At 46.4% G+C, this 22,447-nt stretch overlaps 2 protein-coding genes across 2 annotated transcripts in view; one reads left to right on the plus strand and one right to left on the minus strand.

The window, feature by feature from the left end:
• The window catches only part of parpbp (PARP1 binding protein), a 43,976-nt gene extending 37,296 nt beyond the window's left edge, over positions 1-6,680 (minus strand). Inside the window, exons 1-3 of the mRNA XM_070901546.1 lie at positions 6,531-6,680; positions 3,567-3,800; positions 245-349 (exon numbers count right to left, since the gene is read on the minus strand). Coding sequence (XP_070757647.1) covers positions 245-349; positions 3,567-3,800; positions 6,531-6,680 — 489 coding nt within the window. The remainder of the gene's footprint in view (positions 1-244; positions 350-3,566; positions 3,801-6,530) is intronic.
• A 2,588-nt stretch (positions 6,681-9,268) lies between these two features.
• nup37 (nucleoporin 37) overlaps positions 9,269-22,447 on the plus strand; it is a 45,979-nt gene continuing 32,800 nt past the window's right edge. Inside the window, exons 1-2 of the mRNA XM_070901548.1 lie at positions 9,269-9,567; positions 11,488-11,612. Of these exons, the coding sequence (XP_070757649.1) occupies positions 9,406-9,567; positions 11,488-11,612 (287 nt within the window). The 5' untranslated portion in view covers positions 9,269-9,405. The remainder of the gene's footprint in view (positions 9,568-11,487; positions 11,613-22,447) is intronic.

The raw sequence follows: 22,447 nt of genomic DNA on the forward strand, positions 1-22,447 counted from the left end.
AAAAATGACCTCTTTGACCAAGCTTTTGGTCACCTGTCCTAATATCTCCTACGTAGCTCGGTGTACAATTGTGTTTGATAACGCTCTGGTGAAGCGCCTTGGGGTGTTTTACTGCATTATAGACGCTATATAAATGCACGGAGTTGTTGCTTTCTTGCTTCATTCCCTTGACCTCAAAACAGAATTTTTCTTTTACAAGACAACGATTAACATTAAACAAGATGTAAACACTTGTTAACCTCACCTTAGAAACGGTTTGACAACGTTCATTGGCTGGAGAAGTGGGAACTGAAGGAAAGGAATTTTCCAACGTTTCTGAAGCACCCGATAGGAAATCTAACATTTCCACCTGAAAGATTTTGCAAAGAGTTACTTTCCCAAACACATATTGGCAACATTTCAAAAATACATGACACCATATAAAATAGAATCATGCAGCACAGGAGGCCATTCGGCCCATCGTGTCTGTGCTGGCTCGGTGAAAGAACGATCCAATTATCCCACTCCCCCTGCTCTTTCCCTAATAGCCCTGCACATTTTTTCTTTCCAAGTATTTATCCAATTCCCTTTTGAAAGTTACTATTGAATCTGCTCCCGCCGCCCTTTCAAGCAGCGCGTTGCAGATCACAACAACTCGCTGCGCAAAACAATTCTCCTCATCTTCCCTCTGGCCGCCCTCCCACATTCTACCCTACGTAAACCAGAGGTGATTCAAAACTCGGCTGCCAGTGTCCTAACTCGCACCAAGTCCCAATCACCCATCACCCCCTGTGCTCGCTGACCTACATTGGCTCCCGGTCCGATAATGCCTCGATTTCAAAATTCTCATTGTCAAATCTCTCCATGGCCTCACCCGTCCCTATCTCTGTAATCTCCTCCCTCCCCATCCCCCCCGTCCCTATCTCTAATCTTCCCTCCCCCCCACAACCCCAGAGATGTCTGCGATCCTCTAATTCTGCCCTCTTGAGCATCCCTGATTATAAATCGCTCAACCATCGGTGGCTGTGCTTTCTGTTGCCTGGGCCCCAAGCTCTGGAATTCCCTGCCTAAACCTCTCCGCCTCTTTTTCCTCCATCAAGACGCTCCTTAAAATCTACTTCTTTGACCAAACTTTTGGGCACATGTGCAAATTTCTACTTATGCGACTTGTGTCAAATTTTTCATCTCATAACACTCCTGTAAAGCACCTTGGGACATTTCACTACGTTAAAGGCGCTATATAACTACAAGTTGCTTTTGTCGGTTCTTTTGCCAATCATCTTAAATCTGTGTCCTCTGATTACCAACCTTCCTGTCAGTGAACACAGTTTCTCGCTACTATCATCATAGCTATCCTTCCAATACAGCACAGGCAGAGAGTTCCACATTCACATCACACTAAAGAGTTTCTCTTAAATTCTTCATCAGCAGATTTTCCATGGCATTCATTGTTCAATCATTTTGTGAAGACAGGTGTTTATCCTGTAATGCACAGTATTATTTTGATGCCAAGATAGAATCGTTGAGGCCACAAGTTAAATTGCTGTTAAGTAAACCCTGCCTTGGGTCAATCAGAGTTTCACTGTTGATCAGCGAGCGGGGGAGGGAAGGGAGGGAAGGGAGGGAAGGGAGGGAAGGGAGGGAAGGGAGGGAAGGGAGGGAAGGGAGGGAAGGGAGGGAAGGGAGGGAAGGGAGGGAAGGGAGGGAAGGGAGGGAAGGGAGGGAAGGGAGGGAAGGGAGGGAAGGGAGGGAAGGGAGGGAAGGGAGGGAAGGGAGGGAAGGGAGGGAAGGGAGGGAAGGGAGGGAAGGGAGGGAAGGGAGGGAAGGGAGGGAAGGGAGGGAAGGGAGGGAAGGGAGGGAAGGGAGGGAAGGGAGGGAAGGGAGGAACTTGCATTTCTATAGCACCTTTCAAGACATCCCAAAGCGCTTTACAGCCAATGAAATATCTTTTAAAAAGAGTACTCATTGTTGTAATAGAAACATAGAAAATAGGTGCATGAGTAGGCCATTCGGCCCTTCGAGCCTGCACCACCATTCAATATGATCATGGCTGATCATGCAACTTCCTGCTTTCTCTCCATACCCCTTGATCCCTTTAGCCGTAAGGGTCACATCTAACTCCCTTTTGAATATATCTAAAACTGGCCTCAACAACTTTCTGTGGTAGAGAATTCCACAGGTTCACAATTCTCAGTGAAGAAGTTTCTCCTCATCTCGGTCAGAAATGGCTTACCCCTTATCCTTAGACTGTGACCCCTGCTTCTGGACTTCCCCAACATCAGGAACACTCTTCCTGCATCTAACCTGTCCAATCCAGTCAGAATTTTATATGTTTCTAGGAGATCCCCTCTCATTCTTCGAAATTCCAATAAATATAAGCCTAGTCGATCCAGTCCCTCCTCATATGTCAGTCCTGCCATCCTGGGAATCAGTCTGGTGAACCTTCGCTGCACTCCCTCAATAGCAAGAACGTCCTTCCTCAGATTAGGAGACCAAAACTGAACACAATATTCCAGGTGAGGCCTCACCAAGGCCCTGTACAACTGCAGTAAGACCTCCTTGCTCCTATACTCAAATCCTCTCGCTATGAAGGCCAACATGCCATTTTCCTTCTTCACCACCTGCTGTACCTGCATGCCAACCTTCAATGTAGGTAAAGCGGCAGCCAATATGCGCACAGCAAGCTCCCGCAAACAGCAAATGAGCTAAATGACCAGATAATCTGTTTTTAACAATGCTGGTTGAGGGATAAACGTTGGCGTCTTTTAAATCAAACGTTAAACCGAGGCCCCGTCTGCTGTCAGGTGGACGTAAAAGATCCTATGCACTATTTCGAAGAAGAGCAGAGGAATTATCCCTGGTGTCCTGGCCAATATGTATCCCTCAACCAACAAAAAAAAGCCAGATTATCTGGTCATTATCTCATTGCTGTTTGTGGGAGCTTGTTGTGCGCAACTGGCTACTGCGTTTCCCACGTTACAAAGTGACTACACTTGAGAAAGTACTTCATTGGCTGTAAAGCACGTTGGAATGTCCGGAGATCGTGAAAGGTACCATATAAATGCAAGTCTTTCTTTCTTTATATCTTCGGACGGTTACGCTCAGAGGGTTAAATGAAGAGAGGTGGGAGGAGGTGGGTGGAGCATAAACACTGGCACGGACCTGTTGGGCCGAATGGCCTGTTCCTGTGCTGTGCATTCTATGTAATTCTTTGCATATGCAATAAACATTTCTCAGTCTGAATAAAGGGCTTTCGCTGTGATTGCACTCTTCTTATGTCCATTGTTTTATATAAAATGGGATGCTTTCTTTCGAATATCTCACACAAACTAAAACACATCTTCAAACAGTTCATATATAAAACAAATGAAGCAATAGGCTTTAGCACTGATTTACCGAATTATTGGACCATCAATAAATTACATCGAGTGTACAGCACAGAAACAGACCATTTGGCCCAACGGTCTGTTGTTTATGCTCCACACCAGCCTTCTCCCACCCCTCTTCATCTCACCCCATCAACATATCCTTCTGTTCCTTTCCCCCTCATGTGTATATCTAGCTTCCCCATAAATCTCACACCTTACCGTAGACAGTATTGCCCCAGGATCGTTCTCCAGTTTTAACTTGGCACAAATCTTGTACACATCAATCAGGTCCACCGAGTTACTTCTGCTCAGAAAAGCCTGATAAGTTTTGCGGACTTTGTCGTATCCTTCCGGCGCCGCTTCAAATTCGCTCAGCAACTCGAGTTTCTCCCGAAGTAAATATTTCCATGACAGGAGCAGTTCGCTCAAGGCAACACTGAATTCTCCGCGGGACTAAGGATGAAATGAAAAATTATCAATGTTCAGCCAGAATATGCAAACAAGGCATTAAAAAAAAAAGGACGAAAATGATTCAAAGAAAGTTATAAATGACAAAAGTACATCATGAAGCAGTTAAGATCCAATTCCCTCAATTTCAAAAATCAATCAATCAATCAGGGCTTGAGGTGCGGTGCCAGAGGACTGCTAACATTGTACCGTTGTTTAAAAAGGCAGAAAGGGATAGACCGAGTAAGTACAGGTCAGTCAGTCTAACCTTGGTGGTGGGCAAATTATTGGGAAAAATTCTGAGGGACAGGATAAATCATCATTTAGAAAGGCACAAATTAATCAAGGACAACCAGCATGGATTTGTTAAGGGAAGGTCATGTCTGACTAACTCGATTGAAATTTTTGAGGAGGTAACCAGGAGGGTCGATGAGGGCAGTGTGTATGATGTGGTGTATATGGATTTTAGCAAAGCTTTTGATAAGGTTCCACATGACAGACTGGTCACAAAAGTAAAAGCCCATGGGATCCAAGGGAAAGGGGCGAATTGGATCCAAAATTGGCTCGGTGGCAGGAAGCAAAGGGTAATGGTTGATGGGTGTTTGTCACTGGAAGGCTGTATCCAGTGGGGTTCCGCAGGACTCAGTACTCGCTCCCTTGCTTTTTGATGTATATATCAATGATTTAGACTTGAATGTAGGCGGTATAATTAAGAAGTTTGCAGATGATACAAAAATTGGCCGTGTGGTTGATAGTGAGGAAGAAAGCTGTAAACTGCAGGAAGATATCAATCAACTGGTCAGGTGGGTAGAACAGTGGCAAATGGAATTCAATCCGCAGAAGTGTGAGGTAATGCATTTGGGGAGGGCCAACACTGAGAAGTGTAGAGGAACAGAGGGACCTTGGAGTGCAGGTCCACAGATCCCTGAAGGTAGCAGGCCAGATAGATAAGGTAGTTAAGAAGGCATAACCCCTTATCGGTTAAGAAACTGTCTGTCTCTGTATTCAATTTATTCAAATGACCCAGCCTCCACAGCTCTCGGAGGCAGCGAATTTGACAGATTTACAACCCTCAGAGAAAGATTATGTTCCCTAGTTCTAATCTCCCCTATCAGTGGAAACATCATTTCTGCATCCACCTTGTCAAGCCCTCTCATAATCTTATACATTTTAGATATGGTGATATATGATGGGTGATTTGTTTGAGGTTTTTACGTTTTTTTAAAAAGAATTGATAGGATAGAGAGAGAATTTTTTTCCTCGAGTGTGGGGGTGGGTGAGAAAGAGTCTAGAACGAGCGGACAAGGACTTCAGGTTATGAGGAGAGGATGGAAGAGCTGGGACTGTTCTCCTTGGAACAGAGAAGGTCAAGAGGTGATTCAATAGCGGTTTTCAAGAGGATGAGAGGTTTTGATACAGTAAACAGGGAATATCTATCCCCTCTGGCGAGTGGGTCAATAACCAGAGCTCACAGATTTATAATCATTGGCTGAAGATCTCGAGGGGAACAGTGGAGAAATGTTTCACTCAGAGTGTCGGGATCTGGAATGCTCGACCTGAAAAGGTGGTGGAAGCTGATTCTATGAAATAATTTTAAAAGGGAGTTGGACAGGTTCTTGAGGATGAGGAATGCACAGGGTTACGGGGGGAAAAGCGGGAGTGCGGGACTAAACACAACAGCTCTGTCAAAGAGCCAGTACAGGCACGACGGACTGAATGGCCTCCTTCTGTGCTGTAAGATTCTCTGAAGTCTATACTCCAAGTGTGGTACTCTCTACCACAAACAGCAGTAGCTGCAAACTCAACTAATAATTTTAATTTGGAGAGCGACAGCTTTTTGCTAAACAAGGATATAGAGCCAAGAGGACACAAGAAATAGGAGCAGCAGTAGACCATTTGGCCCCTCGATCCTGCTCCACCATTCAATAATATCATGGCTGATCTGATCGGGGACTCAGGTCCACTTCCCTGCCCGCTCCCCATAATCCTTTATCGCTCAAAAATCTGTCTATCTCCGCCTTAAATATATTCAATGACCCAGCCTCCACAGCTCTGAGGCAGAGAATTCCACAGATTTACAACCCTCTGAAGAAATTTCTCCTCATCTCAGTTTTAAATGGGCAGCCCCCTTATTCCAAGACTATGTCCCCTAGTTTTAGTTTCCCCTCTGCATCCACCTTGTCGAGCCCCCTCATTATTTTATAAGTTTCAATAAGATCACCTCTCATTCTTCTGAACTCCAATGGTGAATAGGCCCAACCTACTCAACCTATCCTCATAAGTCAACCCCCTCATCTCCGGAATCAACCTAGTGAACCTTCTCTGAACAGCCTCCAATGCAAGTATATCCTTTCTTAAATATGGAGACCAAAATTGTACGCAGTACTCCAGGTGTGGCCTCACCAATACCCTGTACAGTTGTAGCAGGACTTCTCTGCTTTTATACTCTATCCCCCTTGCAATAAAGGCCAACATTCCATTTGCCTTCCTGATCACTTGCTGTACCTGCATACTAACTTTTTGTGTTTCATGCACAAGGACCCCCAGGTCCCTCTGCACTGAAGCACTTTGTAATTTTTCTCTATTTAAATTATAATTTGCTTTTCTATTATTTCTACCAAAGTGGATAACCTCACATTTTCCCACATTATACTCCATAAAGATCAGCCATGATTTCATTGAATGCTCCTGTTCCGACGTTATTCAAGCTCGGTCCCATTGATGATCCCGATTTACCTCTTTGTTTATCTCAGCCATAGCAAGCTGCAAAACCAGGAGCATATTGTCTGCACCACAAACAGTGGTCCTCTCATGCTCAGGTAGCTGGCACCATTCTTTCCGGAACCTTCTTATCAACTGTAATACTCTCTGCTGAAGAGAATCCATGTCCCTAAGAGACAGTGAACAAACGCCACAATAAATTAGAGAGACATTTATAAATTCAGCACGCTATTGAAGATATTCAGAGTGGAAGAGCAACTATCCTGGCAGCTGCATCTCAGGTTTCCTCGGTGGAATATATTAGTTATTCTTTGTCCAAAATATGTCCGTCTTTCGTGGATTGAGCTTTTTTCAAGAATGGGATGGTTGAAGAACAATTTTTTTTTAAATAAAGAGTCCGAGCCTGCATTTAACCAATAAGAAAGCTTCGGCAAGACTTCCGACAGACAAACAACTTGCATTTATATAGCGCCTTTAACGTAGTAAAACGTGCCAAGGCACTATATAATTTTTTTTAGATGATCACCTAGCGATGATCAATACAATTCTCTCGTTAATCAGCAAGGGAGAGATTGGTATAAACGGATACATACTGGGGAGCAGAACCCCCATTGTATTGGTCATGATCAGTCTGAGGTAGACAGAGATTGATAGATCTTTGGATATTAAGGGATATGGGAACATAGAAACATAGAAAATAGCAGTAGTCGGCCATTCGAGCCTGCACCGCCATTCAATATGATCATGGCTGATCCTCTATCTCAACACCATATTCCCGCTTTCTCCCCATACCCCTTGATGCCTTTTGTGTCTAGAAATCTATCCATCTCCCGTTTAAATATATTCAGTGATTTGGCCTCCACATCCTTCTGTGGTAGAGAATTCCACAGGTTCACCACCTCATCTCAGTCCTAAATTTCCTACTCCATATCCTGACAGTGTGACCCCTTGTTCTAGACTTCCCAGCCCGGGGAAACATCCTCCCTGCATCCAATCTGTCCAGCCCCGTCAAAATTTTACACGTTTCAATGAGATCCCCTCTCATTCTTCTAAACTCTAGTGAATACAGGCCTAGTCGACCCAATCTCTCCTCATACAACAGTCCTGCCATCCCAGGAATCAGACTGGTGAAACTTGTTGCACTCCCTCTATGGCAAGTATATAATTTCTTAGATCAGGAGACCAAAACTGCACACAATACTCCAGGTGTGGTCTCACCAAGGCCCTGTATAACTGTAGTAAGACATCCTTGCTCCTGTACTCAAATCCTCTTGCAATGAAGGCCAACATACCATTTGCCTTCCTAACTGCTTGCTGCACCTGCATGTTTGCTTTGACTGGTTTAACTCTTCCCAAGCAATCACCATTTAAATAATACTTTGTCTTTATGTTTTTCCTACCAAAGTGGGTAACTTCACATTTATTCACGTTATACTGCATCTGCAGCCCCATAGATCCCCTCCAAAAACTGACAATCCCATTGACCCCTTGATACATTTCTAGTCCGGGAACTCTTGCAAAGACTAACACATTTCCTGGGGATCTCTGTCCTAACTTTCAAAAGAAATGCATAGTAACAAATAATAGGCTAGCCGGAACACGTACAGAAACAGAAACAAGGACTCCTCCAGATTCCCCAACCGTGACCAGTTTCAAAAGCTACGCGGTGGAGAATCGTCTGAGAGGGCAACAGCTGTGCAAAACGGCTAACGCAACCGCACTGAAATTATTCAAACAGAACTTTCTTTGGTAACTCTAAGCAACGACACAAAGTGCAATAACGCCGTCCCAACTAGAGAAAAATCAGCAGTCTGCAAATCGTTACCCATTCTGACAGAGACTCCAAACCCAACCCTCTTATTGAAGTAAAACCCAGCCGCTCTGCAATGCCAGCACTTTGTGCACGGACTGTAAAATGACAATGTCTTTGTCTAAATCCAATCACTGGTTAGTTGGGCCGCTTAACTCAGCAGCTGGCAGTTGGAGCGGATTCGAATCTCAATACCCGAAATATCTCCCCACCCGAAAGGAAGTTAGCGCTTTATTCTTGCGGCTAGTTCCCCTTATTCCCTGGTTGAGGGTTGTCTAGGAAAGAAACCCCCACCCCACTTCTATATCCCCCCACACCCCCAAATCCATCCTGCCAATCTCTCTTCCCCATATTCCACCCCAATCCTCTCTCCATATCCCCAATCCCTCATCCCCTACATTCCTCCAATATTCCATCCCCCACATTCACCCTCCCCCTCAAATAACATTCCCCTCGATAATCTCCCAAATATCTCTCGCCCCCCATATCCCCCCCAAATAACTCTCCCCCCTCATATCCCACCCCCAAATAACTCACCCCCTTATCTCTCCCCAATACCTCTCTCCCCTATATTCCATTCCCCCCCCCCCCCATATCTCCCAAATACCTCTCTCCCCATATCCCCCCCCAAATAACTCTCCCCCCTTCATATCCCACCCCCAAATAACTCACCCCGCTATCTCTCCCCAATACCTCTCTCCCCTATATTCCAGCCCCCCCCCCCAAATACCTCTCTTCCCCATATCCACCCCGCCCCAAAATAACTCTACCTCCTTCCCCTCCTCAAGCACACACATTCCCTTTACCACCACAGATCCATGTCCGTACCTGCCAGCAGCTCCAGCCCCGGCCGATTTGAAAGTCCCGGGCCAGGCTGCGGGAACCAATCGGAGCGGCGGCGCTACAATGTTGCACTTTCCACTCGGAAGCGAAGCGGCCGCAGCCAATCAGCGCGCGGGCCGGAGAGTCTCAACGTTCCATTCAGGGAATCCCCGGCGGCTGGCGGCGGAGTGTGAGCGTTCCAGCGGGGAATCGCCGGCCCGGAGCAGCAGCCCCCCACCCCCGGGCCCGTTATTGCTGATGATGATGAAGGAGGCGACGGCCCGCGGAGCCACGCACACGGTACCGAGCGAGGAGACGGTGCACGTGGTGGAGTTCAACCCCTTCGACAGCTGCGGCGCCGGCAGCCTGGTCGCCTATGGAGGCGACAATTACGTGGTGGTGGGGAGCTGCTGCTTTCAGGTGGGCTGGGACCCTTTGAGTGGGGGAAAGAGGTTTTTTGGCAGGTGCAACATAGGGGGAGAGGGATATAGGACATTGGTGTGAGCCAGTGGCTCAGTGGGTAGCAATGGAATCTTGGCCTTTATTGCAAAGGGGATGGAGTATAAAAGCAGGGAAGTCTTGCTACAGCTATACAAGTTATTGGTGAGGCATCTAACCTGTCCAATCCCCTCAGAATGTTATATGTTTCTATGAGATCCCCTCTCATTCTTCTAAACTCCAGTGAATACAGGCCCAGTCAATCCAGTCTCTCCTCATATATGTCAGTCCTACCATCCCAGGAATCAGTCTGGCGAACCTTCGCTGCACTCCCTCAATAGCAAGAACGTCCTTCCTCAGATTAGGCGACCAAAACTGAACACACTATTCCAGGCGAGGCCACATCTAGAATACTGCATGCAGTTTTGGTCTCCATATTGACGAAAGGATATACTTGCTTTGGAGGCAGTTCAGAGAAGGTTCACGAGGTTGATTCTGGGGATTGACTTATGAGGAAAGGTTGAGTAGGTTAGTCCTCTACTCATTGGAATTCAGAAGAATGAGAGATGATCTTATCAAAATGGTTAAGATTATGAGGGGGCTTGACAAGGTGGATGCAGAGAGGATGTTTCCACTGATGGGGGAGACTAGAACTGATCTTAGAATAAGGGGCTGCCCATTTAAAACAGAGATGAGGAGGAATTTCTTCTCTGAGGATTGTAAATCTGTGGAATTCGCTGCCTCAGAGAGCTGTGGAAGCTGGGACATTGAATAAATTTAAGACAGAAATGGACAGTTTCTTAAAACGATAAGGGAATAAGGGATTATGGGAGCGGGCGGGGAAGTGGAGCTGAGTCCATGATCAGATCAGTCGTGATCTTATTGAATGGCGGAGCAGGCTCGAGGGGCCTTATGGCCTACTCCTGTTCCTATTATGTTCTTATGTTCTCAGTCAGAAGGTCGTGGCTTCAAGTCCCACTCCAGAGATTTGAGCACAAAAATCCAGGCCGACACTCCAGTGCATCCTCAAATTCTGCCCACTTGAGCATCCCTGATTACAATCGCTCCACCATCAGTGGCCATGCCTTCTGTTGCCTTGAGCCCTAAGCTCTGGAACTCCCTCCCTAAACCTCTCTGCCTTGCTACCTTTGCTCCTTTAAGATGCTCCTTAAAACCTACCTCTTTGACTAAGCTTTTTGGCCATCTGCCGTCATTTTTTCTTGTATGGCTCGGCGTCAAATGTATTTGTTTTGTCTTAAAACACTCCTGTGCAGTGCCTTGGGACGTTTTACTACGTTAAAGGCACTATATAAATGCTAGTTGTTGTTGCAGTACTGCTGCACTGTCGGAAGTGTCGTCTTTCGGATGAGACGTTAAACCGAGGGTCCGTCTGCCCTCACAGGTGGGTGTAAAAGGTCCTATGGCACTATTTTGAAGAAGACTAGGCCTCTATTCCTTAGAATTTAGAAGAATGAAAGGTGATCACCTGAAACATACAAAATTCTTACAGGGCTTAACAGGGTAGATGCAAGGCGGATGTTTCCCCCGGGCTGGGGAGTCTAGAACTAGGGGTCACAGTCTCAGAATGAGGGGTCGGCCATTTAGGACTGATATATAAGGAGAAATGTTTTCACTCAGAGGGTGGTGAAACTTTGGAATTCTCTGTCCCAGAAGGCTGTGTCGGCTCAGTCTTTGAGTATATTCAAGACAGAGATCGATAGATTTTTGAATGTTAAGGGACAGTGCAGGAAAGTGGAGTTGAGGTAGAAGATCAGCCATGATATTGAATGGCGGAGCAGGCTGCTGCTCCTATTTCTTATGTTCTGACTCCAAGACGAGAGTTCCGCTACTCGGGATGTTTCATGAATCTCCTAAATCTCTCTCTTTCACCTAATCTTTTAGGAGGAAGACTCAGAAATTAAAGGTATGGAATACAAGACCCTCCAGACTTTTCACCGAGGCATACGAGTGGATGCCATTGCATGGAGCCCAGAAACTAAGATTGACACACTGACGCAGCTGCTCCAGTAAGGAAGGATTATTACTTTTTCTTTCACATTCATTCGCGGGATGTGGGCGGGGTTAGCAAGGCCGGCCTTGATTGCCCTGGGAAGGTGGCATTGGGCCCTCTTAAACCACCACAGTCCGCATGGTGATTCTTGGCAGCAGGTGTGACACAACTGGGTGTCTCGCTGGGTCACTTCGGAGGGCGGTTAAGAGTCAGCCACGTTGGTGTGGGCCTGGAGTCACAGATAGGCCCAGACAGGGTAAGGGCGGCAGGTTTCCTTCGCTCAAGGAACCAGTTGGGTTTCTGCGGAAATCCGTGGTCACATTTACTCCAGGGAAACCCGCACAGCTGGCTTGCCGATACAGGAACCGTGTGAGCACGATATTGTGAAAGGCCTGCGAAGGGGAGGCGAGTGGAACAAAATTCGAGAGAACATTGCCGGTACAGGTTGCACCTCTCTCGTCCGGCACCACCCCTCGTCCGGCACCATTCCCGGCCGCCGGGTGGTGCATGCACAGAGTTCCAACTGGCCCTCCTCAGGTTTCCTGTTCCCTTTTTCGGCACGAACGGCGATACCTTTCCTTTATGATTTAATTAAATCATTCACCTAAACAGAAAATCAACACACTTACTCGAAAGAAAGTGAGCAGCAGTAGCAGAAACCCCCTCAACCTAGAACAGCTCGGAGCCCGCTCGATTCGCCGACACCTCGGGGGCCCGCCGGGGCCGTTGACCTCTTCTTCCCCCCGCCCCCTCACGGGCCGATGACCTCTCCCCATCCGGCACAGGCCGGGTCCCAAGGGTGCCGGATCAGGGCGGTTCAGCCTGTACCAGTTTTTAATTTTGTAAACTGAATTCAAATTCAAATTACCGTGGTGGGAATTCAACTCCCGTGATCTGGATTATTAGTCCGGACCTTTTGGGTGACTAGCTCAGTAACAGAACCACCACACCACCACACCCTTCGATGTTTCATACAATTGTAGAAAAATTACAGCACAGGAGGAGGCCATTCGGCCCACCGTGTCCGCACTGGCCAACAAAGCACTACCCAGCCTAATCCCACTCTCCAGCTCTAGGTCCGTAGCCCTGTAGGTCACAGCACATCAAGTGCACATCCAAGTACTTTTTAAATGTGGTGAGAGTTTCTGCCTCTGTGAAGAAATATTTCCTCATCTCCGCTCTATCAATTACTTTAAATCTATGCCCTCTGGTTATTGACCCCTCTGCCAAGGGAAATAGGTCCTTCCTATCCACTCTATCCAGGCCCCTCATAATTTTATACACCTTGATGAAAACTCCCCTCAGCCTCCTCTGTTCCAAAGAAAACAACCCCAATCTTTCCTCATAGCTAAAGTTTTCCAGTCCTGGCAACATCCTCGTAAATCTCCTCTGCACCCTTTCTAGTGCAATCACATCCTTCCTGTAATGTGGTGACCAGAACTGCACGCAGTACTCCAGCTGTGGCCTAACCGGTGTTTTACACAGTTCAAGCATAACTTCCCTGCTCTTGTATTCTATGCCTCGGCTAACAAAGGCAAGCATTCCGTATGCCTTCTTAACCACCTTGTCTACCTGGCCTGCTACCTTCAGGGATCTGTGGACCTGCACTCCAAGGTCCCTCTGTTCCTCCACACTTCTCAGTATCCTCCCATTTATTGTGTATTCCCTTACCTTGTTGCCCCTCCCCAAATGCATTACCTCACACTTTTCTGGCCATTTGCCACTTTCCTGCCCAACTGACCAGTTCATCAATACCTTCCCGCAGTCTACAGCTTTCCTCCTCACTGTCAACCACACAGCCAATTTTTGTATCATTGCAAATTTCTTTATCATGCCCCCTACATTTAAGTCTAAATCATTAATATATATTACAAAAAGTAAGATACCCAGTACTGAGCCCTGCGGAACCCCACTGGAAACTGCCTTCTAGTCGCAAAAACTCCCCTCAACCATACCCCTTTGCTTCTTGCCAATGAACCAATTTTGATCCAATTTGCCCCTTTCCCTTGGGTCCTGTGGGCTTTTACTTTTTTGATCAGCCTGCAATGTAGGACCTTACCAAAAGCCTTGCTAAAATTCATATACACTACATCAGAGGCACTACTGTCCTCGACCCTCCTGGTTACCTCCTCGAAAAATTCAATCAAGTTAGTCAGACACGATCTTCCCATAACCAATCCATGCTGACTGTCCTTGTTTAATCTGTGTCTTTCTAAAGGAAGATTTATCCTGTCCCTCAGAATTGATTCCAGTAATTTGCCCACCACCGAGGTTAAACTAACTGGCCTGTAATTGCTCGGTTTATCCCTTCTTCCCTTTTTAAACAATGGTACAATGTTAGTGGTTCTCCAATCCTCTGGCACAACTCCTGTAGCCAGTTAAAAAGAGGGATCTGTTTCTGTTGGAGGTGGTGGTATTAAGTATTTGCATTTTCGGTTCATGTTTGGGCGTTATAATGGTTGGTATTAAATCATATGATAAACTTTCTTAAGATAGGGGTGTTGCACCATTTATTGCCCACGGGCCCGGAATTTGCGGTCAGTGGTGAAGCGCCGGAGCTCGCCGCTGGCCCCGAAGGAAGCTGCCCAGAGCGATCTCTCGCTCTCCGTGGTGAGAAGCTTGCCTTTTTCGACGCGCAAGAGATTTCAGCGCTCTGTAGCGGGGAATCCCTAACGCGAGCTGCTGTGACATCAACAAGCTGTCTAAGCGGCCAATCACATTGCAGAATTCTCACAGACAGCGAACCAGGAAATGAGAAGCTGCTTTTATCCGGACTTTAAAAATATATTTACAGAGAGCGAAGCAAAGATTGGGGCTCTCTCACGGGGAAAAGTAAACCTGAAATTAGGATGGAAAAACTTTAAAAATATATAATTTCTTTTAAAGATTCTTAATTGCAATTTTCATTATGATGGAGAAATTTGACACTGCACAAAAGTAAAATTAATTTTTCGGGGCAAAAATGTTTGTTAAGCAGTCAATACGCTGTTAAAACCCCAGTTACACCTAATCCAACAGGCCTAACTTTTAATGGGGTATTTAACAGCGATATTACCACGGAAAAGCCCAAGTTTCTGTCAGTTTGCCTGATTTCCCTGATTGGTGGCTGTGGGGTGGGGGGGGGGGTAGGGGAAGGTTCACAGTGCAGCTTGTGTCAGAGCAGTAAATGACAGACCACAACTTCAGGGTTTCCGCGTTTCGATGTGCACGAGCTACCTCCTGAAGTTGCGGTCCGTTTCACAGGGCAACTCTTATGTCTGTAAGCACTCTAGCAATGACTCCACGAGGTAAGGTATCGCACTTGAACTGTTGTGACCTTAGTCCATTTATTGCAGCTCCTGAATGAGGGTGCAGTAAGATGGGCTTCGTATTATACCTGGTTACCTGCAGTGTGCAGGTGACCTCTAGGTCTCCACCAGTTGCACCCTCTGGTGGTACCGACATATTGTATACAGTGTGAAGATACATTCAATGGTCTTATGTAACTACATTGAGTGTACAGGGTATATACATACACAACAGCAACAAAGGCAAACGCTGTTCGTTTGCCATTACCACTCACCGCAAATTCTGGGCCAATATATATTTGTCCATTTTAAGAGTTTTAATTGTTTCTAAGTAAACACAGACTGAGGTCAGCCAGAGTTTAATTGTCCGGAGCTTTGCAGACTGGAATGTGTTTGTCAATTTCAGGCTGCAAATGAGAGGAACCAGCATTTCAAGTTTGTTTTTTGTGGCTAACAAAGCATGGTGTGGCTTTGGAGTTTGTATTTCCACTTGAGAGAAATTTGCAGCTAACGTGTTGGTTCGCTATCCTTTTCGTGGCTCAGTGGGCAGCGCTTCCGTCTCCAAGTCAGAAGGTTGTGGGTTCAAGCCCCACTCTAGAGATGAAATTAGGCTGACACTCCCGGTGCAGTGCTGAGGGAGGGCTGCACTGTCGGAGATGCTGTTTATAAGAACATAAGAACATAAGAATTAGGAACAGGAGTAGGCCATCTAGCCCCTCGAGCCTGCTCCGCCATTCAATAAGATCATGGCTGATCTGGCTGTGGACTCAGCTCCACTTACCCGCCCGCTCCCCATAACCCTTAATTCCCTTATTGCTTAAAAATCTATCTATCTTTGACTTGAAAACATTCAATGAGCTAGCCTCAACTGCTTCCTTGGGCAGAGAATTCCACAGATTCACAACCCTCTGGGAGAAGAAATTCTTTCTCAACTCGGTTTTAAATTGGCTCCTCCGTATTTTGAGGCTGTGCCCCCTAGTTCTAGTCTCCCCGACCAGTGGAAACAACCTCTCTGCCTCTATTTTGTCTATCCCTTTCATTATTTTAAATATTTCTATAAGATCACCCTCATCCTTCTGAACTCCAACGAGTAAAGACCCAGTCTACTCAATCTATCATCATAAGGTAACCCCCCTCATCTCCGGAATCAGCCTAGTGAATCGTCTCTGTACCCCTTCCAAAGCTAGTATATCCTTCCTTAAGTAAGGTGACCAAAACTGCACGCAGTACTCCAGGTGCGGCCTTACCAATACCTTATACAGTTGCAGCAAGACCTCCCTGCTTTTGTACTCCATCCCTCTCGCAATGAAGGCCAACATTCCATTCGCCTTCCTGATTACCTGCTGCACCTGCAAACTAAACTTTTGGGAATCCTGGGCACGGCCAAGGGTGCCATCAGCCGGTCCAGGCAGCGGGCGGTCGAGGGGGTCGTTCAACCTGACTGCCTGCCTCTCTTCCGCTCTTACATCCGGTCCAGGGTGTCCTTGGAGATGGAGCACGCGGTGTCCACTGGTACGCTCGCGGCCTTCCGCGAGAGGTGGGCACCGGAGGGACTGGAGTGCATCATCACGCCCGGCAACCAAATTTTAATTTGATTTTACGTTTTAAAGTTTAATTTGTTTTAATTGCCGGTGCTTTTAGTGTCCCCCTCCCCTTTTATAGGGGGCACTGGGGAAAAATTGATTTTAGCGCCCCAAAAAAAAAGGAAAAAAAAAAAAGGGGCCTTGAAAATGTCTGCTGTGTCACCCAGGCGGGTGGCACGGTTTAATGTTTATGTTTATTTTCAGGTAAACTCAAAAGAGTTTCATGCACAAGGACCCCCAGGTCCCTCTGCACCACAGCATGTTGTAATTTCTCCCCATTCAAATAATATTCCCTTTTACTGTTTTTTTTTTTCCCCAAGGTGGATGACCTCACACTTTCCGACATTGTATTCTATCTGCCAAACCTTAGCCCATTCGCTTAACCTATCCAAATCTCCTTGCAGCCTTTCTGAGTCCTCTACACAACACGCTTTCCCACTAATCTTAGTGTCATCTGCAAATTTTGTTGCACTACACTCTGTCCCCTCTTCTAGGTCATCTATGTATATTGTAAACAATTGTGTTCCCAGCACTGATCCCTGTGGCACACCACTAGCCACCGATTTCCAACCGGAAAAGGACCCATTTATCCCGACTCTCTGCTTTCTGTTCGCCAGCCAATTCTCTATCCATGCTAATACATTTCCTCTGACTCCGCGTACCTTTATCTTCTGCAATAACCTTTTGTGTGGCACCTTATCGAATGCCTTTTGGAAATCTAAATACACCACATCCATCGGTACACCTCGATCCACCATGCTCGTTATATCCTCAAAGAATTCCAGTAAGTTAGTTAAACATGATTTCCCTTTCATGAATCCATGCTGCGTCTGCTTGATTGCACTATTCCTATCTAGATGTCCCGCTATTTCTTCCTTAATGATAGTTTCAAGCATTTTCCCCACTACAGATGTTAAACTAACCGGCCTATAGTTACCTGCCTTTTGCCTGCCCCCTTTTTTAAACAGAGGCGTTACATTAGCTGCTTTCCAATCCGCTGGTACCTCCCCTGAGTCCAGAGAATTTTGGTAGATTATAACGAATGCATCTGCTATAACTTCTGCCATCGCTTTTAATACCCTGGGATGCATTTCATCAGGACCAGGGGACTTGTCTACCTTTAGTCCCATTAGCCTGTCCAGCACTACCCCCCTAGTGATAGTGATTGTCTCAAGGTCCTCCCTTCCCACATTCCTGTGGCCTGCAAATTTTGGCATGGTTTTTGTGTCTTCCACTGTGAAGACCGAAGCAAAATAATTATTTAAGGTCTCAGCCATTTCCACATTTCCCATTATTAAATCCCCCTTTTCATCTTCTAAGGGACCAACATTTACTTTAGTCACTCTTTTCCGTTTTATATATCTGTAAAAGCTTTTACTATCTGTATTTATGTTTTGCGCAAGTTTACCTTCGTAATCTATCTTCCCTTTCTTTATTGCTTTTTTAGTCATTCTTTGCTGTTGCTTAAAATTTTCCCAATCCTCTAGTTTCCCTCTAACCTTGGCCACCTTATACGCATTGGTCTTTGATTTGATACTTTCCTTTATTTCCTTGGTTATCCATGGCTGTTTATCCCTTCTCTTGCTGCCCTTCTTTTTCACTGGAATATATTTTTGTTGCGCACTATGAAAGAGCTCCTTAAAAGTCCTCCACTGTTCCTCAATTGTGCCACCGTTTAGTCCTTGTTTCCAGTCTACTTTAGCCAACTCTGCCCTCATCACACTGTAGTCCCCTTTGTTTAAGCATTGTATGCTCGTTTCTGACACAACTTCCTCATCCTCAATCTGTATTACAAATTCAACCATATTGTGATCACTCATTCCGAGAGGATCTTTTACGAGGAGATCGTTTATTTTTCCTGTCTCATTACACAGGACCAGATCTAAGATAGCTTGCTCCTTTGTAGGTTCTGTTACATACTGTTCTAAGAAACAATCCCGTATGCATTCTATGAATTCCTCCTCCAGGCTACCCCATGCGATTTGATTTGACCAATCGCTATGTAGGTTAAAATCCCCCATGATTACTGCCGTTCCTTTTTCACATGCCTCCATTATTCCCTTGATTATTGCCCGCCGCACCGTGAAGTTATTATTTGGGGGCCTATAAACTACACCGACCAGTGACTTTTTCCCCTTACTATCTCTAATCTCCACCCACAATGATTCAACATTTTGTTCATTGGAGCCAATATCATCCCTCACAACTGACCTGATATTATCTTTTATTAACAGAGCTACCCCACCTCCTTTCCCTTCTTGCCTATCTTTCTGAATCGTCAGATACCCCTGTATGTTTAATTCCCAGTCTTGACCACCTTGCAACCATGTTTCTGTAATGGCCACCAAATCATACCCATTTGTAATGATTTGTGCCGTCAACTCATTTACTTTATTTCGAATGCTGCGTGCATTTAGGTAGAGTGTTTTCATCCTAGTTTTTAAACCATGATTTTTAGTATTGACCTCTCCTGCAGCCCTTTTATATTCAATGGCCCTTTTTGTTTCTTGCCTTTGGTTTCTCTGCCCTCCAATTTTACTCATCTCTTTTCTCCTTTTTGTTTTCCTCTGTCTCCCTGTATTGGTTCCCATCCCCCTGCCATATTAGTTTAACTCCTCCCCAACAGCACTAGCAACCACTCCCCCTAGGACATTGGTTCCAGTCCTACCCAAGTGCAGACCGTCCAGTTTGTACTGGTCCCACCTCCCCCAGAACCGGTTCCAATGCCCCACGAATTTGAATCCCTCCCTGCTGCACCACTGCTCAAGCCATGTATTCATCTGTGCTATCCTGCGATTCCTACTCTGACTAGCACGTGGCACTGGTAGCAATCCCGAGATTACTACTTTTGAGGTCCTACTTTTTAATTTAGCTCCTAGCTCCTTAAATTCGTCTCGTAGGACCTCATCCCTTTTTTTACCTATGTCGTTGGTACCAATGTGCACCACGACAACTGGCTGTTCTCCCTCCCATTTTAGAATGTCCTGCACTCGCTCGGAGACATCCTTGACCCTTGCACCAGGGAGGCAACATACCATCCTGGAGTCTCGATTGCGGCCGCAGAAACGCCTATCTATTCCCCTTATGATTGAATCCCCTAGAACTATCGCTCTCCCATTCTTTTTCATGCCCTCCTGTACAACAGAGCCAGCCATGGTGCCATGAACTTGGCTGCTGCTGCTCTCCCCTGATGAGTCATCTCCCTCAACAGCACTCAAAACAGTGTATCTGTTTTGCAGGGGGATGACCAGATTGGACCCCTGCACTACCTTCTTTGTACTACTCTTCCTGCTGGTCTTCCATTCCCTAGCTGGCTGTGGATCCTTCTCATGCGGTAAGACCAACTCACTACACGTGCCACTTATGTCATTCTCAGCATCGTGGATGCTCCAGAGTGAATCCACCCTCGGCTCCAATTCCGCAACGCGGTCCGTCAGGAGATGGAGGCGGATACACTTCTCACACACGTAGTCGTCAGGGACACCGGAAGTGTCCCTGAGTTCCCACATGGTACAGGAGGAGCGTATCACGTGACCAAGCTCTCCTGCCATGCCTTAACCCTTAGATACCCTTAAATTGGTAACAAAAATGTTAACAGATTATTTACTGATATAAAAAAGAAAAAGAAAAGCTACTCACCAATCACTTACCCCCTTGGCTGTGACGTCACCTTTTTATTCCTTTCTACTTATTTTTTGCTTTCTCTCCTGCTGCAGCTGCACAAGTACGCCTTTATAGGCCGCTCCGACACTGCTCCCGCCTCTCACCAACTGCCGCTGCCTGTGGAACACCCGCTGGGCCTTTATAGGCCGCTCCGACACTGCTCCCGCCTCTCACCAACTGCCGCTGCCTGTGGAACACCCGCTGGGCCTTTATAGGCCGCTCCGACACTGCTCCCGCCTCTCACCAACTGCCGCTGCCTGTGGAACACCCGCTGGGCCTTTTATAGGCCGCTCCGACGCTGCTCCCGCCTCTCACGTTTATCGGATGAGATGTTAAACCGAGGCCCCATCTGCCCCCTCGGCTGGATGTTAAAGATCCCATGACACGAGGTGAAAGAAGGGAGGAGGGAAGTTCTCCCCGGTGTCCTGGTCAATATTTATCTCTCAACCATCATCACTAAAGCAGGAAATCTGGTCATTCTTCAAATATTTCAACACCTGTAACCTATGTGTGGGGCCCTCTGAAGAACGGTATTACATGCGGGTAATTTACCATATATCCTCGTACATTTGATGCTTCTGGGAGTGTTGCAGTGCCTGATGGTATTTCCAGCGCTAACTGCCAATAATTTCTCCCCATGTTATGATCTGGAATGAGAGTGTAGTGTAACAAAATTTGCAGATGACACTAAGATTAGTGGGAAAGTGGGTTGTGTAGAGGACACAGAGAGGCTTCCAAGAGATTTAGATAGGTTAAGCGAATGGGCAAAGATTTGGCAGATGGAATACAATGTCGGAAAGTGTGAGGTCATCCACCTTGGGGGAAAAAAACAGTAAAAGGGAATATTATTTGAATGGGGAGAAATTACAACATGCTGCAGTGCAGAGGGACCTGGGGGTCCTTGTGCATGAAATTTTTTGTTGAAATTCGTAGCCAATCGTTCCAATTCTTTGTCAAATCACAAACGCCAGAGGTCACCTTGGGCCCATTCAAGGATCACTCTGCGCCAATGCTCTTAGCCAAAAGGCCTAGAGCCACTGCACCGTTCCTGGAAGTACTGCAATACCAGGTTCGTGCCATGGAGGTGGATGGGTCAAGCCACCCCACCCACCTCCAGAATCCCAAAAAGTTAGTTTGCAGGTGCAGCAGGTAATCAGGAAGGCGAATGGAATGTTGGCCTTCATTGCGAGAGGGATGGAGTACAAAAGCAGAGAGGTCCTGCTGCAACTGTATAAGGTATTGGTAAGGCCGCACCTGGAGTACTTCATGCAGTTTTGGTCACCTTACTTAAGGAAGGATATACTGGCTTTGGAGGGGGTACAGAGACGATTTACTAGGCTGATTCCGGAGATGAGGGGGTTACCTTATGATGATAGATTGAGTAGACTGGGTCTTTACTCGTTGGAGTTCAGAAGGATGAGGAATGATCTTATAGAAACATTTAAAATAATGAAAGGGATAGACAAGATAGAGGCAGAGAGGTTGTTTCCACTGGTCGGGGAGACTAGAACTAGGGGGCACAGCCTCAAAATACGGGGGAGCCAATTTAAAACCGAGTTGAGAAGGAATTTCTTCTCCCAGAGGGTTGTGAATCTGTGGAATTCTCTGCCCAAGGAAGCAGTTGAGGCTAGCTCATTGAATGTATTCAAGTCACAGATAGATAGATTTTTTAACCAATAAGGTAATTAAGGGTTACGGGGAGCGGGCGGGTAAGTGGAGCTGAGTCCACGGCCAGATCAGCCATGATCTTATTGAATGGCGGAGCAGGCTCGAAGGGCTAGATGGCCGACTCCTGTTCCTCATTCTTATGCGCTCCCTGAAAGGCGATGGAAACAGATTTAATAGAAAGAAAGATTTGCATTTATATAGCGCCTTTCATGACCACCGGATATCTCAAAGCGCTTTACAGCCAATTTTGAAGTGTAGTCACTGCTGTAATGTGGGAAACGCGGCAGCCAATTTCCCACAAACAGCGAAGTGATAATGACCAGATAATCTGTTTTTGTTGTGTTGATTCAGGGATAAATATTGGTCCCAGGACCCCGGGGATAACTCCCCTGCTCTTCTTCGAAATCGTGCCATGGGATCTTTTACATCCACCCGGGAGGGCAGATGGCTCCTCGGTTTAACATCTCATCTGAAATACGGCACCTCCGACAGTGCGGCACTCCCTCAGCGCTGCCCTGCAGTGTCGGCCTGGATGTTTGTGCTCAAGTCCCTGGAGTGGGACTTGAACCCCCACAACCTTCTGACTCAGAGGCGAGAGTGCTGCCCACTGAGCCACAGCTGACACTTAATAACTTTCAAAAGGCAATTGG

This window comes from Pristiophorus japonicus, chromosome 15 (genome assembly GCF_044704955.1).
Source record: "Pristiophorus japonicus isolate sPriJap1 chromosome 15, sPriJap1.hap1, whole genome shotgun sequence".
In the NCBI taxonomy this organism is placed as follows: Eukaryota; Metazoa; Chordata; class Chondrichthyes; family Pristiophoridae; genus Pristiophorus; species Pristiophorus japonicus.